Source organism: Podarcis pityusensis (genome assembly GCF_964106645.2).
Source record: "Podarcis pityusensis genome assembly, chromosome: 4".
In the NCBI taxonomy this organism is placed as follows: domain Eukaryota; kingdom Metazoa; phylum Chordata; class Lepidosauria; order Squamata; family Lacertidae; genus Podarcis; species Podarcis pityusensis.
Genome location: NC_138027.1, coordinates 32,550,360 through 32,576,238, shown reverse-complemented (window position 1 = coordinate 32,576,238; position 25,879 = coordinate 32,550,360). Strand labels below are relative to the sequence as shown.

General features: G+C 40.7%; 1 protein-coding gene across 2 annotated transcripts; it reads left to right on the top strand.

Annotated features, from left to right (window-relative positions):
* Positions 1–79: 79 nt before the first annotated feature.
* Positions 80–23,597, top strand: QTRT2 (queuine tRNA-ribosyltransferase accessory subunit 2). 2 transcript variants are annotated; one of them, XM_081004328.1, is made up of 9 exons: positions 80–163; positions 2,017–2,230; positions 3,154–3,209; positions 5,219–5,295; positions 10,896–11,105; positions 11,909–12,108; positions 17,071–17,222; positions 19,388–19,505; positions 21,608–23,597. In XM_081004328.1, exons 2-9 carry the CDS (start codon positions 2,025–2,027, stop codon positions 21,837–21,839), a joined length of 1,251 nt encoding a protein of 416 aa, XP_080860454.1. In that variant the 5' UTR covers positions 80–163; positions 2,017–2,024; the 3' UTR covers positions 21,840–23,597. The 2 variants fall into 2 exon arrangements, with proteins under 2 accessions (XP_080860454.1, XP_080860453.1); XM_081004327.1 differs by lacking the exon at positions 80–163 and adding an exon at positions 184–453.
* Positions 23,598–25,879: the final 2,282 nt, after the last annotated feature.

Below are 25,879 nucleotides of genomic sequence, written 5' to 3'. Positions count from 1 at the left end.
CAGAGCGCGGCGTCCTTCAGCTTCGCCATGGCAACAGCGGCGCAGCTCCTGGACCCTCCCCAAGAACCGGCGCCTCGCGATGACGAAAGCCCGCTTTGATTGGTGAGCCGGGCGCGAAGGACCGCGGCGGAAGCGAGTGGCAGGCGTGTGGAGTTAAGCTGAGGTACCGAGTGGGAGCTCGCGCGCGACAGTGAAGCGCTTGTGGCCCAGCGGGTGCAGCTCCTCTGGTTTCGTTTCAATTGGGATAAGGGCGGCGGGTACCGTCCTGGACTGCAAGTCGCTTCATTTCGTTGCGTGGTGGGCGTTAAATGTGCGGGGCTCTTCCACCTCGTGGGGGATTAAACGGGCGTCTCGGGGAGAAGAAAGCTGGGCTCAGCCGAAGGGCTGGTTTCCTACACGCAAGGAGACCTCCTTTTTACTTGGGGGAGCGTCCTCCCCTGCTGCCTGAAGCAGGCGAGCCTGGGATTCTGCCCGTGTTGATGTTGCATTTTGAATCCTCTGCTATTATTACTACGTGGACACCTAACAAGTGCCATCCATTTACGTGGCATGTTTCCCATTGTATACATTAATATATGTATACATTAATATATGAACCACACGGAACGTGGCAGCAGCTGCTTCCTGGACTTGGAGGTGAAGAAAAGGCAGTTTTTCAAGTAATCAGTGCGATCACCGACATCTTATGTGTTTCCTTCACTTAAAGCACTACAGCAAGCAGTGAACTTCTGACTATCCTGTGTGTGTTGAGGGCTTTTTTGAAGAAAAGGTTGTGGGGAAGACAGAGGTGCATAAAATAATGTTTGATGTAGATAAAGTGGACAGAAAGATGTACCTCCCCTTTCATAATAGCTAAAACTTTAGGTCATCAAAAGAAGATAAATGCTGCTATAACAGAAAGAAAAGCTTGTAATGTTCCCCCATCTCTGTGCTAATATGTCCACAGGCAACTTTGAACTGGGGCTGTAGTATGAGGGAAATGGTTGGACTCCTTCCTGTGCCCTGACCCTAATCCATCTCTCTTTCTTTTTCCCTCCCACCCTCACATCTGCTTCTAGAAGCAGAAAATTACATTGAGAGATTAGCCATGACTCTCCAACGACATCGGCCCTAGGAGGTAGTTCAGGGGTAGCCAAATTTTTGGACTAAAGCTCCCATCATCCCTAGCCATTGGCCATGTTGTCTGAGTATGATGGGAATAGTAGCTCCCCAAAACGGAGGGCACCACATTGGCTACCACTGAACTAGTTCACATAGAAATATGAATAACTTGTGCTTTGAAATGCTAATGTAATATTCAAAGTGGGAACTCACAGATCTTACTTTAGGGATATTTGTGCTCCATAGTTTGTTTCAGTTTATTATTTGTGACCTTTCAGATAATGTTGGACTGCAGCTCCCATCATTGACAAAGACTGGTTGGGACTGATGGGAGCCGATGTTCAACAATGTGTTGTGGGCCTTTTACATCAACCTTAGCACAGTCCACTACCAAAATAATACATCTTAACCCCTTAGTCAACATCTTTGCCCTTAGTAAATGATGAAGTAGGTTCTTGCTTGAAAAATGAATCTCACAACAAACATTCTAAGATGCAATTCTGTGTTCTTGCACACTTCTCATTTATTTCAGTTTCTGTTACTCAGAAGGATTTCCTAGTGATAATATCTTTGTCTTTATGCCGTAGTAGTTTAATATGACTACTGTTTTTACAAAGGAGGAAATAGATGTTCAAATGGTTTCCAAATGGATATTGTGAAAATTAGATAATTAGGGAAATAAAAAAATGCTCAGACCACTGATCTATCTAGTTCAAGATTGTCACTACAGTGACTAGCAGCAGCCCTCTAATGTTTCAAACAGGGTTTTCCCCCCAAGTCCTATCAGGAGATGTTAGGGTTGAACCTGGGACTTTTTGCATGCAAAGCATGTTCTTTATTATTGAACTACCCCTGCACATAGTTGCAAGTATTGCATGATAAATATGCCTGTGTGAATTTGCTACTCTTTTTCAGTTGTGTTAATGAAGATGAAATTTTGCCTCTCCAAAGTAGTTGGTGGCTGTCGTCTTGGCACGCTGACAAATCTTGGCAGGAAAGGGATTCAATCTATGGAGATTCCAGGTTGTCTGCTTTACACCAAAATGGGATCAGCACCACACCTGACACATGACAATCTACAGTTGGTCCGAGATATTCCTGTAGTTATACAACTTCCACTTCCAGCATTGTGAGTGCATTTTTCTTCTGTTAAAATTTGGATCTATGTCATTTAGGCCTTTATGTGTAAAACAGCACCTTAAATTGTGCTCGTCCAGCTGTATGAGGGCCAAGGCAGACTATCCATCACTAGATCATGTTTCTTTTGTAGTGTATCTTTGATTGCATAATGTTGTTGTTTTTTGTCCTTGCAGATGTGATAGAATCAAATTCCAACAGGGCAATCTTGTACATATCTAAGCTGTAGTAAACATTGAACTCTCTAGGACTCTATAGATAAGTGTGTCTTTAGGATTGCAACCTCAGACATGAATGACACAATGGCTTTTAAGTCTTTGGGCAATATTGCATGACCAGTTATTGGTCACTTAAAAGCTGATTATGTATCACCTCTAACCACCTGACAGCAGGAAGCTTATTCGCTGTGACCCTGTATGAGTCAACTTGCTGAATAGCTAATCAACTTCTGATCCACTTTCTGGCCTTGACTGTGGCTTGAGACTGCCCTTTTATTTGCAACTAAGGCATCTCTCCAGTCAATCACTGAGTGGAATTTTCTCCCTTCCTCCCAGTCAGGCAGCTACTTTGGTTAAATGAAATGAGAAAGAATGTCCACTGACTTGACCGGTCAAATCCTACCATTTTTCAATCTCGTTTCTATATATAAAGAGAAAACCTCATTTCCAGAGCTACCTCTGTTTTAAGACAATGTGATGTAACAGTTAAACAGTCAGTCACCTGTTGGTGTTTTGTGGATATCTTGTATAGACAGTTTATATGCAGTTAACATTTTATATTCAGTAGTGTGAGTTCCCTTATATACTCATTTAAAGCAAAACTTTACTTCAGTCATAGAATTCTAAAAATGATTTATTCACAGGACTGAAAAGGGTTTTCCCCAGTGGTCTAATTTGTTTCTCTGTTTGGTTGCAGGGTAGAACTTCATGAGGTCTTGGCGGAATATAAAGAAGGAACTGGAAAGTTCATAGGTAATAGTATTACCGTAATACAGTGGGACGCTGGAAGATGGAATGTAATATGCAGTACAGTATTGGAAATTGTATTTGAAGTTGGATGGGATGTATTTGATTTAGGCAAGGATCACCAACACAGCATGTACAAATGGCAGTGTGCCATCAGTACCTCCTATGGCACCCATGAAAGGTTTTAGTAAATATCCCCTCATAAATCCACAATGCACAAAGACTGATGTGCCTGCTCAGTTCCTGTTTGCACTGGCTCAACCTTTCCTACATTGGGCATGCCGTGTTAAACATGCCCACATTTCATTGGACACCCACCCACCAGTTCTGAATAAAGGAGATGAGCAAAGATCTCTCTATGAGCAAACCATGGTGATGGTTGATGTAGGTGCCTTTTCCCCATTGGTGGGACAGCTGTTGGAGAGGGCATGCTTTTACCATTTCGTGGCCCTAGCTCTTTTTTTGCACTTTCCAATAATGGCAGATATGTTGTGCCCGACTCCCACAACAGCCATTTTGTGACTGGCATGCATGGCACTTTGTCAAAATTACAGATGTGCCCACTAATCCAGAAAGTTTGGCAACCCCTGGATTAAGACATAATAGTCCTGTAAGCCACTGACAAGCAGAGACTAGATTGCACTGTGCCTTTATATTCCACGATATTGATGCTCGCAAGTTATAGCTATATGTTTGTATAAGGAGCTTATTGCAGGCAGAATCAGTGTTGCACATGAGTGCAAACCCAGTTTGCTCTTGTTTGTTTATGTGTTCACACATTGGTCAGCTGATTTTCTATATGTTGGCCACTGCAACTGGTCAACCTGCCAGGAAGTGAGGACACTATGAAATAGATTTTAAAGCACTATATACACCAAAAGGTTTCTCGGAATCATAAGTCAGATTGAATTAATAATATCAGTTTAGCAGTCATGGAATATGAAAACATTGTCTATCTGGGGAGTTTTGAATGTGCAGCCATCATATCTTTAGTCAACTACAAGGATAAAACCCCTGACTTTCTTTTTGTAGAACGTCTAAGACTTTTTAAATGGTTTTTAAAGCTGTCTAATAATACCTTATGCAGCATGTTGATCACTGATCCGCCTTTAGCATATATTTAATTTGATAGAAAGCCCAGGAGTGTTTTGTAAGGCATTAAAGTTAGGTAGCAAAGCCTGACAGAATTGCAGTTAAGGTGGGAATCTTAATTGCCCTACACTTCAAGAAGGATCTTTAGCCAGAAGGACCTCTCTCAGAAAGTTCTGGCAAACACTGCTCATTGTTATATTAAAAATGTTTGAAAGCAATCAGCGGTGCACTTAGGTATCTTTAGATTCTGGGCTTACTGAGCTTATCCCCTTCCCCCCTTTAGATGGCAACATGCATAGCTTTATTTATATCAAAATGTTGTAGGCCAGCCCCACTGTGTTTGTGGGCCTTCATACTTGTTCTTTTGAGTGGGGATCTGGACTGCTGCACCAAAGCCCTGCCCTCACATCACCGCTGAAAGCAATAAATGAGCTACACTTTGAGGCTGTACTTTAGCTTTCACTCTCTTCTTGTTGCAGCAGTTCACTCTTTTATTTTTATGTTTGTTATCCTTTAAAGCTCTGTTCTGGGCTGGGGGTGGTTTTATCGCCAAGGAGGCTCAAGGGTCAGGTCCCCTGAGGATATCTGCGTAGAAGATGAGCAAGTCAGCTGTCATTTTGTCAGCACAGTATTAACTGCAAGGAACATTAATCAAATCAAAATCCAGAGCCTACATGCCACTATGAAGTTGAGCTTATGTAGCTGCCACTTCCCCTCCCTTTCTCTCCTGGAAGGTGAACAGAGCTGGTCAGGAGAATATTATAGTATCTGGGGAAATGAATTGTCTGTTGTTTTTCTATTCAGAAATGATAAGTTATATACACTCACAATTGCTTATAAACAATGTACAGTATTCAAAAGTTATCAGTGCAGGTTTCATAGTTTGTATATTAAAAGGTAATTTTTTTTTTAACCATACATAGGCATGCCAGATTCAGTGCTATACTGTTCCCTCCATGACCCAGTAATCTGCTCCCCACCTGGTTACAACAACTGCAAGGTATGGTAGACACAAGAACTTACTGACATTTCAGTACTTAAATGAGCATAACAAGAGCTTGCTGGATCAAGCCAGTGGCCCATTTAGTTCAGCATCTCACAGTGGCAAACCAGATACTTATGGGAAACCCCAAAGCTGGACATGAGCACAACAACGTTCTGCCCACCTGTGATTCTCAGCAATTGGTATTCAGAGACATAGTGCATTAGACAGTGGAGGCAGAACATAGCCATTGTGGCTTCCCAAATGAGCCAAATGCAGTGAGGCTCTTGGGCTGCCGGCTCCAATCTTTCCTTCTAGCATTTTCATGCTGCAATCCAATATGCACTTCACTTGGGAGTAAATCTCACTGAATTTAGTGGGACTTACTTCTGAGTAAACATGCTTACAATTGAACTGTTTGGGAGTAGTGACAGCTGTAGAATATTTGCAGGTTGGGGGAGGCAGTTTCAGAATTTTTATTTTGCTTTATTTTTGGCAAGGAATTATGGTAGCAGGAAGATAATTATTGGTAGGAAACTATGACCGAAAGAGGTGTGCAAGCCTGACCTATAGAATCCTTTGCATCCAGTACCAGCACATTTTCACATCTGTTGCCACAACGATGACTAGAAACCTCATTTAGAAACAAACAGCTAAATAAGTCTGAATGTGAGATTTTCAGGAACACAGTTTCTTGTCTGTGGAATCAAATTATATATACAACCGTTCAATAAGCATAAGACTGTGTTCCTTTTTAAATTTTCTATAATATAATAACACAACTCCTTTCTTGATTTTCAAACCAAATTAAGCCTGGTGTTCAACATCCGTATTGTTCTTTCTACCCTTTTTATAGGACCTAGAACAGAAGTATGGTTATTTATTTATTTATTTATTTGTACCCCACCCATCTGGCTGGGTTTCCCCAGCCACTCTGGGCGGCTTCCACAGAGACCAAAAATACACTAAAATGTCACACATTAAAAACTTCCCTGAACAGGGCTGCCTTAAGACGTCTTCTGAATGTCAGGTAGTTGTTTATCGCTTTGACATCTGATGGGAGGGCATTCCACAGGGCGGGCACCACTACCGAGAAGGCCCTCTGCCTGGTTCCCTGTAGCTTTGCTTCTTGCAATGATGGAACCGCCAGAACACCCTTGGCACTGGACCTCAGCGTCCGGGCAGAACGATGGGGGTGGAGATGCTCCTTCAGGTATACTGGGCCGAGGCCGTTTAGGGCTTTAAAGGTCAATACCAACACTTTGAATTGTGCTCATTCTATATATAATGTACAAATCTACTCCCCGTGCCTATATAGTGCATTCTGATTTTGGAAGGATGTCGTGAATACGGAAACATAACTTACTTTTTCCCTGTATGGAAAAGTTTGTAATTGCTGGAGTAATTGCCCAAGAGAGCAGATGCTTGTTGATCTGTTCAACAGATGTCTCAAAGCCTAAATTAATTGAGTGTCTCTCTTAATTTTGAAATTAAGAATCAGCAAATGCATCTAAAGCAGTAAACTCTTGCTCAGTTCAACTGCTAGTCTGCATTCACTGCATTTAATTATCTTCAGATGACTTTGGTTTGCAATATGTCCTGAGTGATGGCAGCTTTAATAACTCAACCTTTTGGGTCTACGTGATACCAGGGAGGCCCAGTGATTGAATAATCATCCATAATAACACCAACACTGGGTCAGAATACAAGGTTAAATGCTGCTGCTGCAATACAGCATATTATTATCAAATAGCACTATCAGTTTGCATGGCGCTCTATAGAATACAAGTCCTCGCCCCAAAGAGCTTGCAATTTATGTTGTAATTCAACACAGGGAAGGTGTGGAGTTAGGGGTCAACAGGAAAGCAGTGTGTTATTGAGCCAGTTAAACAAATTTAAGCTCAGTTACAGAAGGGCATGGAAACTGGGAGATGTGCTGAAGGGTTTTGTTTTGTTTTTTGAAAAGATGGGTTTTGAGGAGAGATTTGAGGGAAGTAAGGGAGGTGGCATCACACAGGTGTTCTAGGTGGTAGTTCCAAGTATATGGAGTAGCAAGGGACAAAGGACAAGTCCTTTGAGGGAGAATGAGACCTTCTGTTGCTAGAGCTAGAGGAATAAAGATCACAGACAGTCAAGTCATCAAGATGGGAGAAAGTGGAAATTTAGAAGATGTTCAGTGTAAGTGTATATAGGTTTGCAGCCTTAGTCACTCAAACAAACTGGAAGATAGTTTGGGTTACCTTTTCAAATAACTAAATCTCTTTACTGTGGGGAAGAGTCCATATTTCAAAATGTTGGGTGAATAATTCCTCCTCTGTGCACCTTTGAGACCTCCTACATTTTGGCATTACATCTTATCACATCTTTCTAATGTTAATTTTATTAGTTTTATAATTCTGTTGGTGAGTTTAGAGCAGATCGGACTTCCGGGGTGGCGCCATCGGCAATGGCGGACTCCCTCTGATCTGGAGGGACTAGCTCCATGCGAAACGGGTCTTTTCTGCTATGGCGAAGCAGGGACCCTTTCAAAAATCACAGGCGGATGAAGCCTGTGACCATGGGACTCGGCGGGCACCTTTAGCGCCCCCCCAACCCGCAAAGGAACCCACTAACGGGCTCCGGAGCGAAGAGGGGGAAGTGGCGCGGTGCTGAGAGTCAACTGCTTCTTCCGTGGAGCGAAGCCGCACAGCCATTGCCGGAGAGCGCTGCCTTTTTCCTGGGACAATTTGGCTTCTAAAATAATCACCCGTGAGTACTTAAATTTCGGACAACTGGACTTTAAATAAGGACTTGCGAGCAGAAAGGAAAATTGGACTTAAAAGTTTACTTCAATTTGGCACTGAAACGGGAAGGTCTAAACAGGAAGTCAGCCTTCCGTTTCTTTGTAGATTAAAGCAAAGACATGGCAAACTAGAGCTCAGAAAATCGCTTGTAAAAGATTAACTTTCATCATTTAAAATTGTTGAACCCCCTTCGGAAGCAGGAGAAGAGGGGGGATTTTTTTCGGACTGTTTAAACCTGCAGAAGTGAGTGTAAAGCAAAGTAACTTTCCACCGTCTTGATCCTGGAGCGGGGTGTCAGGACTGACGTTTTTTGAAGCTCATTGACCAGAGACAAACGTTTTTGACAGATAGCTAAAAGAAGAGAAACATAGTGATTCCATTGTTCCCCTTCGCATTTTAAAGGAACAAATATTGACAAAATATCTGAAAAAGGAAACTTTGTTGTTAGACTTGTCTTTAAAAGAAAGAACAAATAGAAGTTTTCCCCCTAGAGGGAGACTGTGAAACTGTAACCAATTCTGGGGAGCTTGCAGCTGTTACAGATTACAATCGTGGGAATAGACTTCTGACCTTGCAGGACAATGTATTCAGAAGCTCTGTTGTGTGCTCTCTGTAAAACAAATGCCCTACTGGAACAGCTACATGAGAAGACGGATTTGATGACTGATGCAATCAGAAATTTTGAACAGGCAGTGGGAAATTATATGGAGCCCACCCAGGAATTAAATCAGGAGTGTGCCCTGACAGAACAGATGAGGGAAGAGGATGTTGCTGAATCTTGGGTGCCAGAGATGGAGGGAGCTCTGGCCCAGCAGGAACATGAGCTTTTGGATTTGACAAATGAACTTGGAAAAAGCCAGATTTGGAAAGATAAAGTTTGGTTTGGTTTGGAAATGGGGGGTTGGATAGACCCCCCCATGCAGGGATGTTTGGACTTTTCAAGTCTGGCAATGGGCCGTGAGATGTTTGGGGTTGTGGGGGCTCTTAATTTTGGAGGGATTTTGAAACATGTTTTTAAATACCACATGGAGTTTAGTGTGGACTATGGAAAAGGGGCTGATTTGTCGAGAAGGGTCAAAAACATTGTTAAGCTGGAGTTCCCACGAGTGAAAGGAGCAGGAGACAAAGGAAAATACAGCTATAAATATGAAGAAGAGCCGCGGAAGGGACATGGAAGGGACTTAAGGGCCTTGGATACAAGGTTACCAGGTTAATGCGCTAGATTGATGGGATAAAAAGGACTGACAAAACCCGGGACCAGGAGGAAGGGACGCTGGATGAAGATTGGATTGTTTTTATTTCTTTTTTTTACTACTAGGATTGTTTTATAAAATTGATGAACGTTAGAAAAATGTTGGAACGAAATTACTTGGCTTTAGTAAAAATGTTTAAAGAATTATGTAAGAATATTATGGTTATGAGAAGTTGGTAAAAATAAGATTTAAGTTTTAAGATTTAAGGTTCTTTATAGTAAGATAAGATTAAAATAGATTAAGGTAATGTAATGACAGAATATTATGAAATATGGAAAGGATTTGCTGCGACAATTAACAACTAGGATACAAAAAAAGGGAGGAGGAGGAGGTCAAAGAAAGAAGGTAATGACAGTTGAGGATTTGAGAATGATGGATTTGTTTTTGAGTGTTTGTGGTGTATTTTTGTTTTTTGAATTTGTATTGTTTGATGTGGTTTGTTTTTTCTTTGTTTTTTCTTTCTCTTTTTCTGCTTTGTTCTCTTTTGTAATTCTAAAAAATTTTCAATAAATATCATTTAAAAAAAATATAGAGCAGATCTCAGAGGCTGATTCACACAAGTATATAGACATAACTTATGGCAGCTGGATGTGCACTACCTCCATGTGGAGGCGATGCAAGAAAAGGAAATTCTATTATGACGGGACAGTTGTGCCCATGGAATGCACCTTCTGTTCATAGAGTGAGAACTTAAGGTCCAGACCACTATGTTATGTGAGCTGAAAAAAACTGCCTTTGGTGTGTTGCTACTGACAGTTCTTTCCATGTGGAAGTTATTACTTGATACAGGCATCACATGCTCATCCTTCAGATGATAAATCTGCTGATCATAGTTTAGAAGTTGGAATGACACTTTACAGAGAATCATAGCTGTCAAAATGCAGATTTGAAAATAAGGGACCAGCAGCCTCGAAAATAAGGGATCAGCAGCCAAAATAAGGGATTTTGCTTACCCGGCTCCTCACAATGCGCCCCTGAGGGGGGAAAAGGAGAGACGGAGACGTGGCAGCTCGTGCGCGCTCTCTCACTCACGGTGGAGGACCCCGAGCCGCTGCTTCCCTCCCGAGCCAGGCGAGCATGAAACCCGGGAAAATTAAGGGACATCATCAATAAGGGACAGCAGCGGGACACGGTGCTGGGATAAGGGAGTTTCCCGCCAAATAAGGGATGGTTGACAGCTATGCAGAGAATGTGAAGCTACCACCGAAAACAGCAGCTCTTGGCTTAGTTCCGCTCCATTCTCTTTGTAAGCGTCTAGGTTCAGCTGTTCATTTGTCATGCTGTCATTAAAATGCGCATTTCTCTACTTGTGCTTCACATCATTGGCTGTTGCTGGCAGGAACGAGTAATGAACATATTGAAGTCAGGGTATGGGGCAGTTTGAACTAAGCATAAAGGAAATAGAAACTTGACTTTGAGGTACTTCCATTCTTAACAGCAATCAATGTTCTTTATAAAGTGCAGTTTTGCCTTGAGTTTCCAAGTGCATGAGAAGATGGTTCCATTAGCAAGATCTTTGTCACTCACTGATTATCTCCTAATCTCCCTGTTTAAACTCTCTCTGTTTGCTTGTCTCTGACAGTCAGTTTCTATATGGGGAAGTGGAGGGCGGATAGAAATGACACCATCAAATTTCATGGCCCTCCAACGCGTTATTCAGCCAGACTGGTTCCAGTGTCTATCAGATGGAGACACGGTTGGAGAAGGAATATCTAAGAAGAGGGCCAAGAAGTCTGTGGATCGATCCCTGTCCTTTTTGGATGAGTGCCTCCAGTTGCAAGATAAATCTCCAGTAAGAGCTAAATCTTTTTGAACCATTTCAAGTCTCCCACAACATGGGAGGTTTGGAGCATGTGGTGTATTGGCAAAATAGCTAGAGTAGTTCTGAAGTCTGATATTTATCGACAGAATAGTCAAAAAGGTTCTCCCCTGCTCTAGTGAATACATTGAGGCACTAGTGTGTAGAACTGCTTCCCAAAAATGATATTTGCTCTGCCATTTAGGCCTTTACTTAATTGGGAGCGGGGGAATGAGCTTTTCTCTTATGTTGGAAAAAACAAGTGTGAAAAGTTCTTTTATTATTCTGATAGTTCTTCATAAGGTAGTGGTAGCCAGGAGCTCTATGGTTCCTTGGCAGTAGGAAACCAATCTGCCACAGCCAGTATTGACTTTTTCTTAAAAAGTACCAATCTAGGGTGGAGAATCAGCCTTAAAATATTCGGAACAGAGTCTCAGGCTATTACATTATGTATACTTAACTCTCATTTAAGTACCATGAAGTTAACTGATGTCAAGATAAGGGGGGAAGGACAAGGACAGTGATATGGTAATTATTTTTTTCTGTGTCCCAGTTCATTCATTTAACCCTTATACTCCACACTGGCTTTTTTCTTTCTTTTTGGTCTCTGCCCCAAATAAGGCTGGTGCAACAGGGTAGTCAGTTGTGTAATCCTAACCATGTCCATTCAGAACGGACTCCTGTTGAATTGAGTGGGGCTTCCTCCAGGCAAGTAGGGGTTAGGATTGCAGGCTTAACTTACCTTCCCCAGCCAAAGGGTGTATTTTTCTTACATTTATAACTTCCTTCCAAACTAGGAATTGCAACAGAGCTTGATAATTGGAGTTGTTGAAGGTGGAGATGTGTTGGAAGAGAGGCTCCGATCTGCTAAAGAGACTGCCAAGAGACTGGTAGCTGGCTTCTTGCTGGATGGCTTCCAAGGAAATTCCATGGCCTGGAAGACCAAACTGGAACTCTTGTCCGTGGTTACAGCAGAGTTACCGGAAGATAAACCCAGGTCAGACCACAGTGTAAATTTGATCAAAAGCCACATAATGCAGATACTTGGAAAGTTCCTGGCTGATTATATCTCCAGACCACAACTGTTTTTATTTGCTGTTGAAAGTGAATTTTTCATAAATTATGGGAAGGGTGGGGCACTTCAGGCCATGAATCTAATCAGGCCTTCCAGGCCTCCCTACCTGCCCTGAACGTTATGATGTACATGTTATCTTTTGTTTATGTACCACTTTTTGGGTGGATCTCACAAAACGGTTTATGTAAGATTATTGCAGCAACCATGAATATTGATTTTAAAGAGTGGAAATTGAAACCTTTGATATTAGGTGTGAGGCAGATAAAGTCACAGCTGAGCCAAAAGGGGGGTTGCAGGCAGATAGAAATTAGCATATTTCAGAGAGAGGAATTCTGAGTGCCGGAGGGGACTTGGCGATTGACATAAATTTAGGCTGCAATTCATCATGATTCAAGAGACATTGTGTCCCTTTTCAGTGTCTCATGGCAGGAAGTTTGGGCACCTCTCCCCACTGCTAATGAACAATTTCTGTCTTTTTTTCTGGTGGTCTTGTTTCAAGCTTTCAAAATAAGCAAGTGGAGGAGTGTTGCTTTGTGTTTGCCTGTGGTTTGGAGATCAGCATTTCATTGCAATTAGGAATTGCAATAGCAGAGTACTACCGACTTTGTTATCTCCGCTGGCTGTGGAAGAAAATCACCCCAAGAGCTTATCAGAATCATTAAAAATGCAAAAACTATCCCTTGGCAGTATATTCTTTTAATAAACTTCTTTCTTCCATTGGGAGATAACTGTTTTCAGCACTGGAAAACAGGCAGAGATTTCAAATGAGATTAAAAAAAAGTTCATAAATTACTGGCAAAATACTGCAAGAGAGGAGACAGATTTTGTGGCTGTGTTCCGCATTTTTCTGCTCCTTAAGGGCTGCATTTGAGTAGTATTGAAGGAAGAACTGGACCTTAAAAGAGTAGAAAAACAATGTGGAAGGCACAAAATGGCAGGGGAATCAGCAGAGGTGTGATGTCACTCCTAATCAGTGGGAAGCTTCACAAGAAGCTTCCGTCCATGGGCAAAGAGAGCAACTGTCACCTCTTCTTACCCAAGCCCTACATTCCTCCCATGCCTACCTGCCAGCTGCATCAACTTTCTCTGCAAAAGTTGCCCTCCCCTCTCACTATTGCATTCAGCCTGGAATGGAGATGGCTGGAGTGATAAAGGAAGAAAATCTGCCTGTCAAACTTTGACAGACATCAAGTTGTTTTTAAATTGGGAGTAACCTTGATTGCTGTTAGAAAGATTGTTGTTAAGGAACTTCAAATGTTAATTGCTTGTATAATAGCTATGTTAAATGCATAGCATTTTCCTTTCCAGGGAGCATAAAAATAAACTCAGCTCATGCTGTAAGTTTTCTATGGCCTGGTCAAAAAAGTCATTACTAAAGTGACAATTTATTATGGTACTGTGCATTTTTCTAGTCATCTGCTAAATTTATTGACCTAGATTGACTTGTTCAATTGTCAGCACAGCCATTATTCCTGAGGGAGAGAAAAACTGCTGTTTCTACACCTCCCCAGTTTTTGACAAAGCTGCCAGCTGAATTTGTGGAGTCTAGCATTGCTATTACTAATAATAGCATATTAAGCATGGGTGACTCCATCTGCATTTTTGAGCCCCAAGGGGATATTATAGCTCTGGCTAATGGCAAAATGCTTTTAGGAAAAAAATTACTTTTGGTGAAGAAGGCTCATGTGATCTGAATGGCTTGAAGGAGAATGTGTGCAAAATGTCAGAAATGCAATTCATATTTTCTTGGGATGGAGGCATATTATTTAACCAGAGAAGTCCCAAAAGGAAAGTAAGTGTATTTTACTTGCACCCTCGACTCCAAGAAGTACTATTGGCTCCCATTTCACAACAGTTTGGGACTGCCTACTACAGAGGGCCCTAAGGATTCAACCCTGCAGTCAGTGCTAAAACTAACTGGGTTAAGGTTACACACAACTAAAGCGACTTTAACTTAATGGTTTTTGGTTTAGATCAGTGAATGTGTGTTTTGTGTTTGCTGACCAGTTTACACAAACAAAAACTCACAATGATGTTTTGTAAACCAGGGATGCGAAATTTGTGGCCCTCCAGATATTGTTGAACTACAGCTCCCATTATTCCTGACTGTTGCCTATCCTGGCTTGAGCTGGTGGAAGTTGGAGTCCAACCACATCTGGAGAGACACACATCCCCCATCCTTGCTCTAAATCATGAGGCAACTGTAGCAAAAGCAATCAATCAATGTGAAATTAAACCAGGTAAAGGTAAAGGGACCCCTGACTAAGCCGCTTCTCGCGAACCAGAGCAGCGCATGGAAACAGCGTTTACCTTCCCGCCAGAGCAGTACCTATTTATCTACTTGCACTTTGACGTGCTTTTGAACTGCTAGGTGGGCAGGAGCTGGGACCAAGCAACAGGAGCTCACCCCATCCAGGGATTCGAACCACCGACCTGCTGATCAGCAAGCCCTAGGCTCTGTGGTTTAACCCACAACGTCACCTGCGTCCCCTTAAATCAGCATGTGTGGGAAATTGCAGCATTTTCAGTATCCAGGAGAGATCAGCTAAATAGAGAAACAAATAATAGTATCTCCTCTGATGTAACATGATTTTCAGGTCACTAGAGCTGCCAGCAAGCTCTTTATTATATTTCCTCTATAACTGGGTAGAAGGTAACCCACTCATATGAACAAACTTAATGTGAATCCAATATTTATAGGTATTTAGAACTCTTAAATAGTTTTTACTTTTTCTCCCAATTGGATTTAATGCTGAAAAGGAAGGAGAACATAATTTAGATTCTCACTTATCAAATTTTGACTATTTGTATTACTATTTGAAACAATACTGGTTTTGCCTTCATTTCACCTGAAGATAAAAGTTCCAGTGGAGAAATTCCCTGTTCCATTATATTATAGAGAACATCCTTCAGCCATGTATTTCTGTATAAATCTTGACAGATCTCAGAGTGCTTACTGGCTTCCTGAAAGCCAAAGCAGACTTTATTACTTCTGGAAAACAGCAGTGCCCAAACCATACATGTTATAGATTTCAGTCCTATTTTCAGGCATATTCCTGTATTAACCACACCTGGGGACATGGGTATCACTCTGAAAAAGAATGAGCAAGCTCTTTTACTCCTCTGCTGGTGCACTGTATCCCTCTGATTGCCTCATATAAGATCCGGTTTTTTAATTGGAACACCTACAGTGCCATATGCACTGAATGAAAAGCTCTGTGAAAAAGAATCTTCACAGATTTCACAGATCAGTCAAACTGCAAGTTAATTTGAAATGCGCTTTTAATATATTGAACGTGTTGCAAACAGAAGATAATATATGTTGTACCTTGCCCCCTTCTAAAAAAATGTGTGGATTAAAAATATCAATAAATCAATTTAGCATATTCAGCCAGTCTGTTAGCTGCTCTGTTCAGGATGTTGCTGCCAATCTATAAAGGCCTATACAGTATACCTGAAGGTCCAGTATACCTGAAGGAGCATCTCCCCCCCCCCCCATCGTTCTGCCCGGACACTGAGGTCCAGCGCCAAAGGCCTTCTGGTGGTTCCCTCACCACGAGAAGCGAAGTTACAGGGAACCAGGTAGAGGGCCTCCTTGGTAATGGCACCTGCCTTGTGGAACGCCCTGCCACCAGATGTCAAAGGAAAAAACAACTACCAGACTTTTAGAAGACATCTGAAGGCAGCCCTGTTTAGGGAAGCTTTTAATATCTGAAGGACTATTGTATTTTAATATTTTGTTGGAAGCCGCCCAGAGGTGGCTGGGGAAACCCAGCCAGATGGGCGGGGTATAAATAATAATAATAATAATAATAATAATAATAATAATAATAATAGTAGTAGTAGTTTGGGTTTTGCATGGCTTAAAAAGGTCTGTCCATGTTTCTTCTTTCTGCTGTGATGATTTTGCAAAGCCAAAGCCTCCACACAGACTTATTAGCTATCAAGCCAGGTTCAAGGTTTTGCTGCTGACATTTAGAGCCCATTGAAACAACTTGGGACCAGGATACCAGGCAGACTACTTCCCCTGATACAGACTAAGCCAATCTTAAAGCTATGCAGAAACCCTGCTGGTCCTTCAATAACCAGCAGATAATCACTTGGTGGCATTGGGGAAGCAGGACTTCTTGGTGACGGCACCCACATTCCAGAATACTCTTATTTACCTGGATTCTGACTTTTAATTTTTAATTGTTTGCTTTGTACACTGCTGAGTTTTATTTGTGATATACAGTTGCATTTTGGTCTTATATCCTTTTTATGTAGCCTAGGAAATTTTATTGAATGCTTGTCTTTTAGTTTTAATGTAGAACGCTGAGAGACTTCTACATTTATGTTTTATAAATAAATAAAATTCATCATTAAGATATGTCAGGGAGGTAAAGCTCTTGGGCCTCTCTACATCTGTTATTGAATTCAAGGCAATGGCTTTTTGAGGGTGGCTCCAGGGATTTTGGAAGAAGCTCTCTAATGAAATTCACCGAACTAACCCTACAGGCATTTGGAAGCAATATGCCTGTTCATGCAAGGCGCTGAAAGTGCCATTGTACTCATCTCCTGCTTTTGGGCTTCCTATAAGCATCTAGTTGTCCACTGTGTTAACAGGATGCTGGGCCAGATGGCCCTTTGGCTTGATCCAGCAGGCCTCTTCTTATGTTCTGACAGCCTTTTTTGAAAGTGTTTTATTCAGTACCCCAAAAGCTGGTTATTTGAAATAGGCTGTATTTATTATAAGTATTATTGTTTACTGTAACTGAATTTTGTTATATTAAAGGGAACCCTCTTGGAATTTTAAGGTAAAATTGGTGTATGTGTGTGTGTGTGTGTGTGTAATTAATAGATTCCAATAAACTAAATAACCTTTTGCCACTATGTCTTCTGCAGACTGATTCATGGAATTGGCAGGCCAGATGAGGTGCTGGACTGCATTGAGAGAGGCGTAGATGTTTTTGAGAGTTCTTTCCCTTACCAAGTGACAGAGCGGGGCAGTGCTTTGTCCTTCAGCTATAATTATAAACCAGATCCTGAAACAGCAGGTATTTGTCTTTATGGACTTCTTTTGTGTGAATACTGGAATAGTGGCAGCATTACTTTTTTAGTTCTTAGAAATAGATATACACTATTAATCACCTCCTTTTTATCTGTAGCTCATTTGACATCAGAAAAACAATGAACTGGTTATAACACAAAAAATGCTATTTTCAGATGATGCTTGACGTTGTAGTTGAGACCACTATTTTTTATTAGGTATAGTGTTCCTTATGGTCTATATATGTTGTTGAGGCTTAGGATAGTTAGTGTTTTGCAGTGGAAAATTACAGTAATTCTTCTCTTCAGTCTCATCCAGCTAGTAATGAAGAAATCAAACCATGACTTTAAGGAGCTCTTTTTTTGCTTCACCTTGCTAATTATTATTATTAATAATTATTATTTATACCCTGCCCATCTGGCTGAGTTTCCCCAGCCACTCTGGGCGGCTCCCAATTGAGTGTTAAAAACAATACAGCATTAAATATTAAAAACTTCCCTAAACAGGGCTACCTTCAGGTGTCTTTTAAAAATAGGATGATGATGATGATAATAATAAAATTTATTGTTTATACCCCGCCCATCTGGCTGGGTTTCCCAGACAGTAAATAGCCCTGGTTAACTCCGCATTCCAGCGGGCCACCAGGGAATCAGCTGAAAGGCCATCAACACGGGATAAAACATCCCCTACCACTCTCTGGAAGCCATGGATCCATTAAGTGGTGGGAGTGGACCATCTGAATTGGTCCCACCTCTCTGCAGAGGGGAAGGGTCATGGAGAAGTCCAGTTGCACCAGGAAGTGATCTGACCCTGGCACTTCTTTTGTTTTGCTTTTACTTAGTGTCAGATCACCAACATCCGTAGAGGTAAACACCAGGTCCAAGGCATGTCAGTGGTTATGAGTTGGGCCAAACTTATTCAGGGACAGCCCCTTGGAGGCCATGCTTTCCACGAAGTCCCGAGCGGCCCCTAGTAAGTTCGTGTCGGCATGGGTGTTAAAATCCCCCAGGACAACCAAAGTAGGTGTCTCCAGGAGCACATCCACCACAACCTGAAGCAGCTCGGGCAGGGAATCCTTGGTGCAACGGGGAGGTCGGTACACCAAAAGGAATCCTGTACTGCCCTCCCTAAAAAGTTGCATATGTTATTAAACTTGCTTGTATGTTGTGTTGTTTTGTTTCCATCAAAACAGAAGTTCCTTAGATTATGAAGGACGTTTAGGGACTGTACTTTTTCTTAATCAAAAGATTTCAAACAGGGCTGTCATTCACAGACAGGGCAAGTGTGAAAATGTAGTCCCCAAAAGGAGCAGCAGGTGGCTTTCTTAATGGGTTCAGGGTTGAGGGTTTGTTTCATGCTTTGGCAACTTTGAGCAGACAAGTATATCTTTTATCACATTTTCCAGAAACCTTACTTACAATGTGACAAGTCATATAGAATTAAAGGTGCAAAGGGGAAACACTCTGCTCCTTTTTCTCATTGAATAAGAAGCTTTAGAGTCTCTCTGTGCTTCCTGGTAACTTGTTTGGAAATAGAAGATAGTCTTTTATTTATAAAAGAAATAAACCCACAACAATACCTAGTCTCGTTTCAGAATTTCCAAAGGATGAATAGTCTTCACATGCATCATAGACCATTTCTCCACCCCAGTGATTTTATGAACATTTCAGTGTGCTGAGAACTTACAGATGGTATCCTTATGAGTCTCTCTTTACTACTGTGACAGTCTAAACATTCTGATTGAAATTCTTTCAAGAAGCTGTCAGGCTGTCAGGTCAAATGTGGAGTGTGGATCAGATGCAGGTCACTTGTGAACTCCATCCAAATAAAAACAAGCTATTGAATTTGGTGACTTCACAGTGTGCAAAATGCAGTTCAGGCAGGATTGAATTTTATGGTTATTTAAGAATGGGAAAGGGAAGGCAGCTGAGCAACAGCAACTAAAATGAAAGCAATTTGAACTTCAAGTCCCCATCAGATTAGTTGGCTCCCTTCTACCTCTAGAGTCTTGTCACTTTTTTTTTACTACCTCTACTATATCATGATTACCTTTTAAACATTTTAAATGCCCATGTGGGTTTTAATGAGAGAGTCATCTTGAAGTGTTTGAGAGGGGATATTTTTAAATATTTATTTAACCTTATTAATGAAATACTTTGTACTTCATTGCAGTCTTAAAAGAGAAAGGGCAAAAAGATATGAGGAGAAAAGAGGATGAAAAAACAGACAATGAAACAATCCACAGATCTCAAGAAATTGCTTCATTTGAAATAAATTTGAAAGAAAAAAGGTATGTTGGTTTAATAGTTTAGTTTGAAATTTCAGCTTCTGCCATGGACTACTTGTCTTGTTGCTTAAGGGAGAAGTTCTGCATTTACCTGGAAATAAACCCTACTGAACATGGTGGGACTCGTTCTAAGTAGATATGCTCTTGTTGGCAAAGTTCTGAGTCCATTTAAGTTTATGCAATAAGTAACTCAAGTATTCCACTGTTCGGAGGTTTTGCTATTGGGAATGAGAAGCAGCAGACTGAAATCACTCAAGCGTCAAACGAACATGTTAGTATTATTGTATCTCAACCATTAATGGACAATTATAACAATTAATAAATAACCACCCCACAATGTCCAAACGCCAAACTAATCCTGGTTACAGGTAACCAGGCAGAGGGCCTTCTCGGTAGTGGCACCCACCCTGTGGAACGCCCTCCCACCAGATGTCAAAGAGAACAACTACTACCAGACTTTTAGAAGACATCTGAAGGCAGCCCTGTTTAGGGAAGCTTTTATTGTTTGATGCATTACTGTATTTTAATATTTTGTTGGAAGCCGCCCAGAGTGGCTGGGGAAGCCCAGCCAGATGGGCGGGGTATATATAATAAATTATTATTATTATTACTACTCAGTTTCCTGGGTAGATGGGTCAGCAGTATCAGATAAGATAATTATCATTATCATTTGTTATGCACTTAATAAAAACATATCAAAGCAACTTCACAAGATAAAAGACAAACAGATAAAATTAATTAAAAGCTAAGAAATTAACAAAAAGTACGTAATATAAAATTCCTAAAATGCTCATCCACGAACACAGCAAAAAGGACAAGTCCTACCCCACCCTGCTAAAATTTCAGCACCACAGTACGGGCTAGCTTAACTGTGAGTGCTGCTGTTAGGGTAGCAGTTTCTGAGTCTGATCTTTCAACTTGTCAGAGTTTGCTTTACTTTCTAACCGCTTCCTTCTATTCTTTCCTTTTCCTTCTTTGCCAGGTATTCAGCTTTTCATCACTCTCTTGTCCTCCTTGTCGATTATTTCCCCTATCCCCTTCATGCCCTTATTTCCTTAACTGACTCTCGTTCCCTTTTCTCATATTCAAAGAGCTTAGAAACAGGCATTACGGGAGCCATGATTGGCACATGATGTTACAGGTGGCCAATGGTTAGAAAACATCCAGAACACCAGGGATGTATACATTCTAAAACCAACCATTGTATAGTAAACTTACGCCCTCTTGAGTTGGAAAAAATGTTGAAAAAATACATCTCTTTTAGCAGATATGTTACTAAATGCTTTTGATGCTTTCCACATCTGTATGCACGTCCTGGCTCCATTTAGTGCAGGGAAAATTAGTTTCTTGTCAACATTTTAAAAATTAAATAGAAATTATTATTGCCTTTATTTTTCATGCTGTGCTTGGGACAGGCTAGAGGGATTAACTTATATTTTGTGAAAACTATCAAACCGTAAAGGAACTTGAAAACTCTTGGCTGTCCACCCACACCAGAAATTATTGGGCTTCTAAGTTTTTGTTGACAGCAAAGCTCCAGGGTGCCTCTTGCCAAGGTGGTGCTTCTGTAGCTCTGCCTTATTATTGTGGTGTATGGGTCTCCTGCTGTGTCCTGTAATGGAATGCAGAGAGCAGATAGATAGCAGCATTATCTTGATGAAGAAAAGGATGAGCCTGCCATTCACCTTGAAAGTTCATCCTGCCATAGTAATTGAAACCATAGCCATTACGTTTTAAGGTTAGGGTGGGGCAATGCAGTATTCATTGTCAGGCTCCAGCTGAGAATCCCTACACCCACCCTGATAACTCATCTGCTAGCTGGTATTAGAAAAATACTTTGACACCCAGGTGATAACTCCATCCTTAGTTTCCATAGAATATGCTGGTGCTTTTTCGATTGTTAGCCCCTTGGGACAATAATCTGTCCTCTTATTCTTTGTAGTGTACTCTGTGTATAGAATACTTTTTGCTTTGCAATCAGACAGCGTCTCACAATGAGTGATTAGTGGGTGTCTCATTGTGCCCAATGTGTAGGGGTTTTTTTAATTGTGGGAGGGTTGCTTTATTTTTATTTAGTGCTAATATCTTCTCATTTTCTTACTTAGGTACCAGGATGACTTTGGCCCTTTAGTGAATGGATGCTTGTGCTACTGCTGCCAGAATCATAGCCGTGCCTACGTTCATCACCTTCTTGAGACCAAAGAGTTGCTAGCTGGTGTGCTGCTTATGATGCATAACTTTCAGCACTATTTCGGTTTCTTCTGTTCTGTGCGAGATGCTCTGAAAGAAGACCAGCTGGATCGATTGAGAGAGATTGTCAGCATGCAAGCACCTTGAGGCTAGAAATACATAAATAGTAAAGGGATAAAAGAACCCATGAAGCAACAAGCTCCATATTTTGGCTACCATTAATCTCATGTCATCTGAAGCTCAGGCCTTCTGGAATCTTTTCCCCATTAGCCAACCAGTTATAGCAAGGACAGCCTGATGTTGTTGGACTACAACTTCCAGCATCCCTACCATTGACCATGCTGATGGGAGCTGGCATCCCAACAACAACCTCAAGGCACTACCTTGACTACCTCTGGGTTAAAGGAACCAGAACACAAAGGAGGAGATCACATTTCTAGAGATACCCATTCATTATGTTTATCATCATGACTTGTGTCTGTAATCCTCAGGAATCCTAAGAGCACTAGAGCTGAAGAAAAGACTATAAACTGCTGCATAAATCATGTTTAAAATGTCAGCTTGCATTGTGGGCTCTGACTTCATCCTCATAACCAGCTAATGTCAGCCCATTTGGGCTTTTATTTAAAATGTCTCTGGGAAGAAGATGAAACATAGCAAAAATGACTCTTTGCAACTCTTTGACCTCTGGCTTGCTGGGCACACAGGTAATGTTTTGCAAGTGAGACCAATCCCCACAGTATTTCATAGACTTGCACAGTGCAGATCCCTTACTATGGCTTGTCTGTTTCATTCCATGGTTTTGATAAAAAGTCCCCAGAACAACAGCTGTTCTAACTTCATGGATTTTAATACGCTTTTAAAAATTTTCCTCTTGCAGATTCCATTCTCCCTCCCTGATTTGTGGCTGGCAAGGGGCATGCCTTGATTAATGTAGCTTCACAATTTTTAATGTGTGGTAGTGCTTTGATGATAATATAGGACATGGGTGCCAACACATGTTGGGCTTCTGTATCTTCTTGATTTCAGTCGTGCTTTTCTATTGAGTGGAGTATTTAAGCGTATTATTATTATTATTATTATTATTATTATTGAGAAACATCAGTAAGACACTTGTACATATTTTTGTATTACTTCTGGGTAAGGCTGTTGCATAGAAGAGCATAGGCATTGAAACACATGGGGCCTTATCTGGAGATCTTTGCATGTACTGGTGGCATATTGTCCTGTAACTATGCATGAAAGATCAGGGTGTGTTCCCTCAGCAGTATAATCAGCTTTGCAAAAACTAAGTGCTTGTGTGAAAGAATGGGAGGACTTACAGCGGTGACCGTTTTCTAAGGCAGGTGATTGGAATCTGATCCATCACATATTGTTAGATCTCCAAGAAAGGATACTGCCATGCTGACCAGAGAAGAATGGCAGATCAAGTTGATGGCTTATGCTGAAATGACTAAAATGACCAGAAGAATCAGAAATCAGGAAGACCAACATTTTAATAAAGAATGGGGAAAATTTATAACTTACCTTAAAGACAATTGTGAACAGCTAAAATTGTTAGTAGGATTGGAATATCACTTGTAGTTTAATGGTGAATTTTGGATGCAATGGAGAGAGAAAATATTTGAATCATTATAAAAGATGCAGGAGGAAATTATTAACAGTAGGACCCACAAAGGAGAGGAGGGAAGTCCAAGAGACTCCGCGGAATCTTGTTTTTATATATGTTGGATATCTGACTGTAAACTTTTAATCTGAAAAACCAAATAAACAAATTTCTATTAAAGAAAAGGACACTGCCATGCTGAATTGGAAGGTGGGGAAGGTGCTAAAGTTCTGTCTTTTGCTAACTGCAACTATCAAAATCTTTTAATAATAAACAAAACATTTTTTTATTTTTTGTCATTATCGATTCAGCCTCTTCTTTCAGTGGGTTGTTTATCTGAATCAGGATGTTTTGAATGTGGATCAGTGTGCTTTGATTTAATTGGCTCTTGAATATTCCATCCCCAAATTCTTAAAGGTACACGGTTTACCATGGTCTTGTGTTTCACAGGTTGCTTTTCCTTTTTTGTCAACTCTCCTAAAGCTGGTATGGATAAAGATTGCTGCACTTCTTTCTTCCTTCTCTCAGAATGGAGTGGTGTTTGTGGAGACACATGAAAGCGCTTCATACGTTTAGGAAGGAAATGCATGGCTGGTTTGCTTAAAACAGATGTGCAAAAGGTGGCTTTTACAGGACTTCAGCTCAGACTTGTCCTTTCTCATTTTAAAAAGGTAATTCAGACTTTTCATGGTGGGATGCTTGACATACTTATTTTTTCTTACTGCTTGTTAACCAAGATCTCAGTGGTATTTACAGGGTTGCCAAGCAATCAGATTAGGATGGCATAGAGGCTATTACCTTGCGCCTGCTGGAATCATGGTTCAATGCTTAGAACACACACTTGGTACATGAAATACCCCAAGTAACAGTTTCTCATATTTCTGGTTAAAAGGATCTCCAGAAGCAGGACTGGGAAAAGCCCCTCTTCCTGAAACCTTGGAGCATGGACCAAACGGACTAAGGGTATAAGATGGCATCATACATTCATTGTATACATTCAAGACCACTTGAAAAAAATTCGTAAAAATGCCAAGCTTACACTGCTGCTAAGCATGGCTTGGGCTTTAGAAACTATGCTAAACATCACTTCTGTCATGCAACTTCATGAATCATTTATAATTAATAAAAATTGGCATCTTTGTGGGGGCACTTAGAAGCTTTTCTTAAGAGATGAGCTAATCTTGCTTTGTTATTAAACAAGCAGGTATGTTTCAGATTACTATCAATAATCAGATTGTACTCTTAATTGCAATTTTAAATTCTCTCAAATTTTTAAATGAAGCTTTTGTATAAAATTTCCTAATGATGCTACGTTCTTAGCATTGGTATATGTGTGAGAAGCGCTATGTCCCTGACCTAACTGTCTGACTTGAGAAGACAGTAAGTAGACTTCAGACATGTTCTTTGGGTACATTCACAACTGTGGCACAAGCATTCCCACCCTTTCACCTAGACTATCTCCATATCTTTTAATCAACAGGTGGTGTTAATGCTTCACCTGCTGACTTCTGCTGTTACTAGCTAAAAGTTGCTAGAATGTATTCTGATAATTGCTGACTTATTGGGTGCTTGTGACTGTTTCTTTCTATGCTTTGAATTTCATAAAGCCTTATGCTCGGAACAGATATCCTAGGGCAGGTAATGCTTAAACAAACTTTCCCAAGCTATTCTGTAGTGTTCCCACTGTACGTTCATTACCTGATTCTGACAGTGGGCACAAGATTATTTATTTATCACTGCAGGGTCCTAGGGCACGTTAAACCGCAACATGAAAACAGGCTAAAAACGAATTGCAAGGCCACAAACCAGAATGAATTGGGGAAATCAGCCTTCTCTAATGCTCCCAAATTACTAGACCTCATTATTTTGATTCGGCTTCCTTTGGCTCAGTGGCATTGAACTCGATGACTAAGACACAAAGTTATCTGAGTAAGTCTGCCAGACAGGGACTGTGATTTCTATATTCTGTGTGTTGCCTAGTGTGTTGTCAAGACTAATTAAATTTCAGATAGCAATGGATATCTAACACAACTCTTCTAGATTGCCTTTAATAATTGAGGCCTTTATTATGAGCTGACTGTGAAGGGAGAGTTCTTGAGTTTTGATATTGCTGTTGTATTACATTATTTTTAATTATTTTAGTGAGCCTACATTTCAAAATGTTTTTAAATGGCTGTTTATATTGCTGTTGTTGGTTCTTAGTTTTATGGCTGTTATTGTATTGCATTTGATCCAATGAGTTGCCTTGGGTGGGCTGTGTTCCATAAGACAGCTTATAAATACTTCTGCAGTTTATTATTATTATTATCATTATCATTATTATTATTATTATTATCATCATCATTTCTTTCAGATTTATAAACTGCTTTATAATCAAGGAACACCCAAGCAGAATATAGAAATGAAATATAAATAATTAAACTGATGATAATAAAGCAGTATTAGAAACATCAGTTCCTATTTACTGTAGAAATAAAATAGACTAAACTAGAAAGGAATACTTGGGAGGAAAATAAGGTTTTCAACAGATGTAGAAAACAACAACAGTGAGGTTTGCTTCACTTCTAAAGGGAGTTTCAGA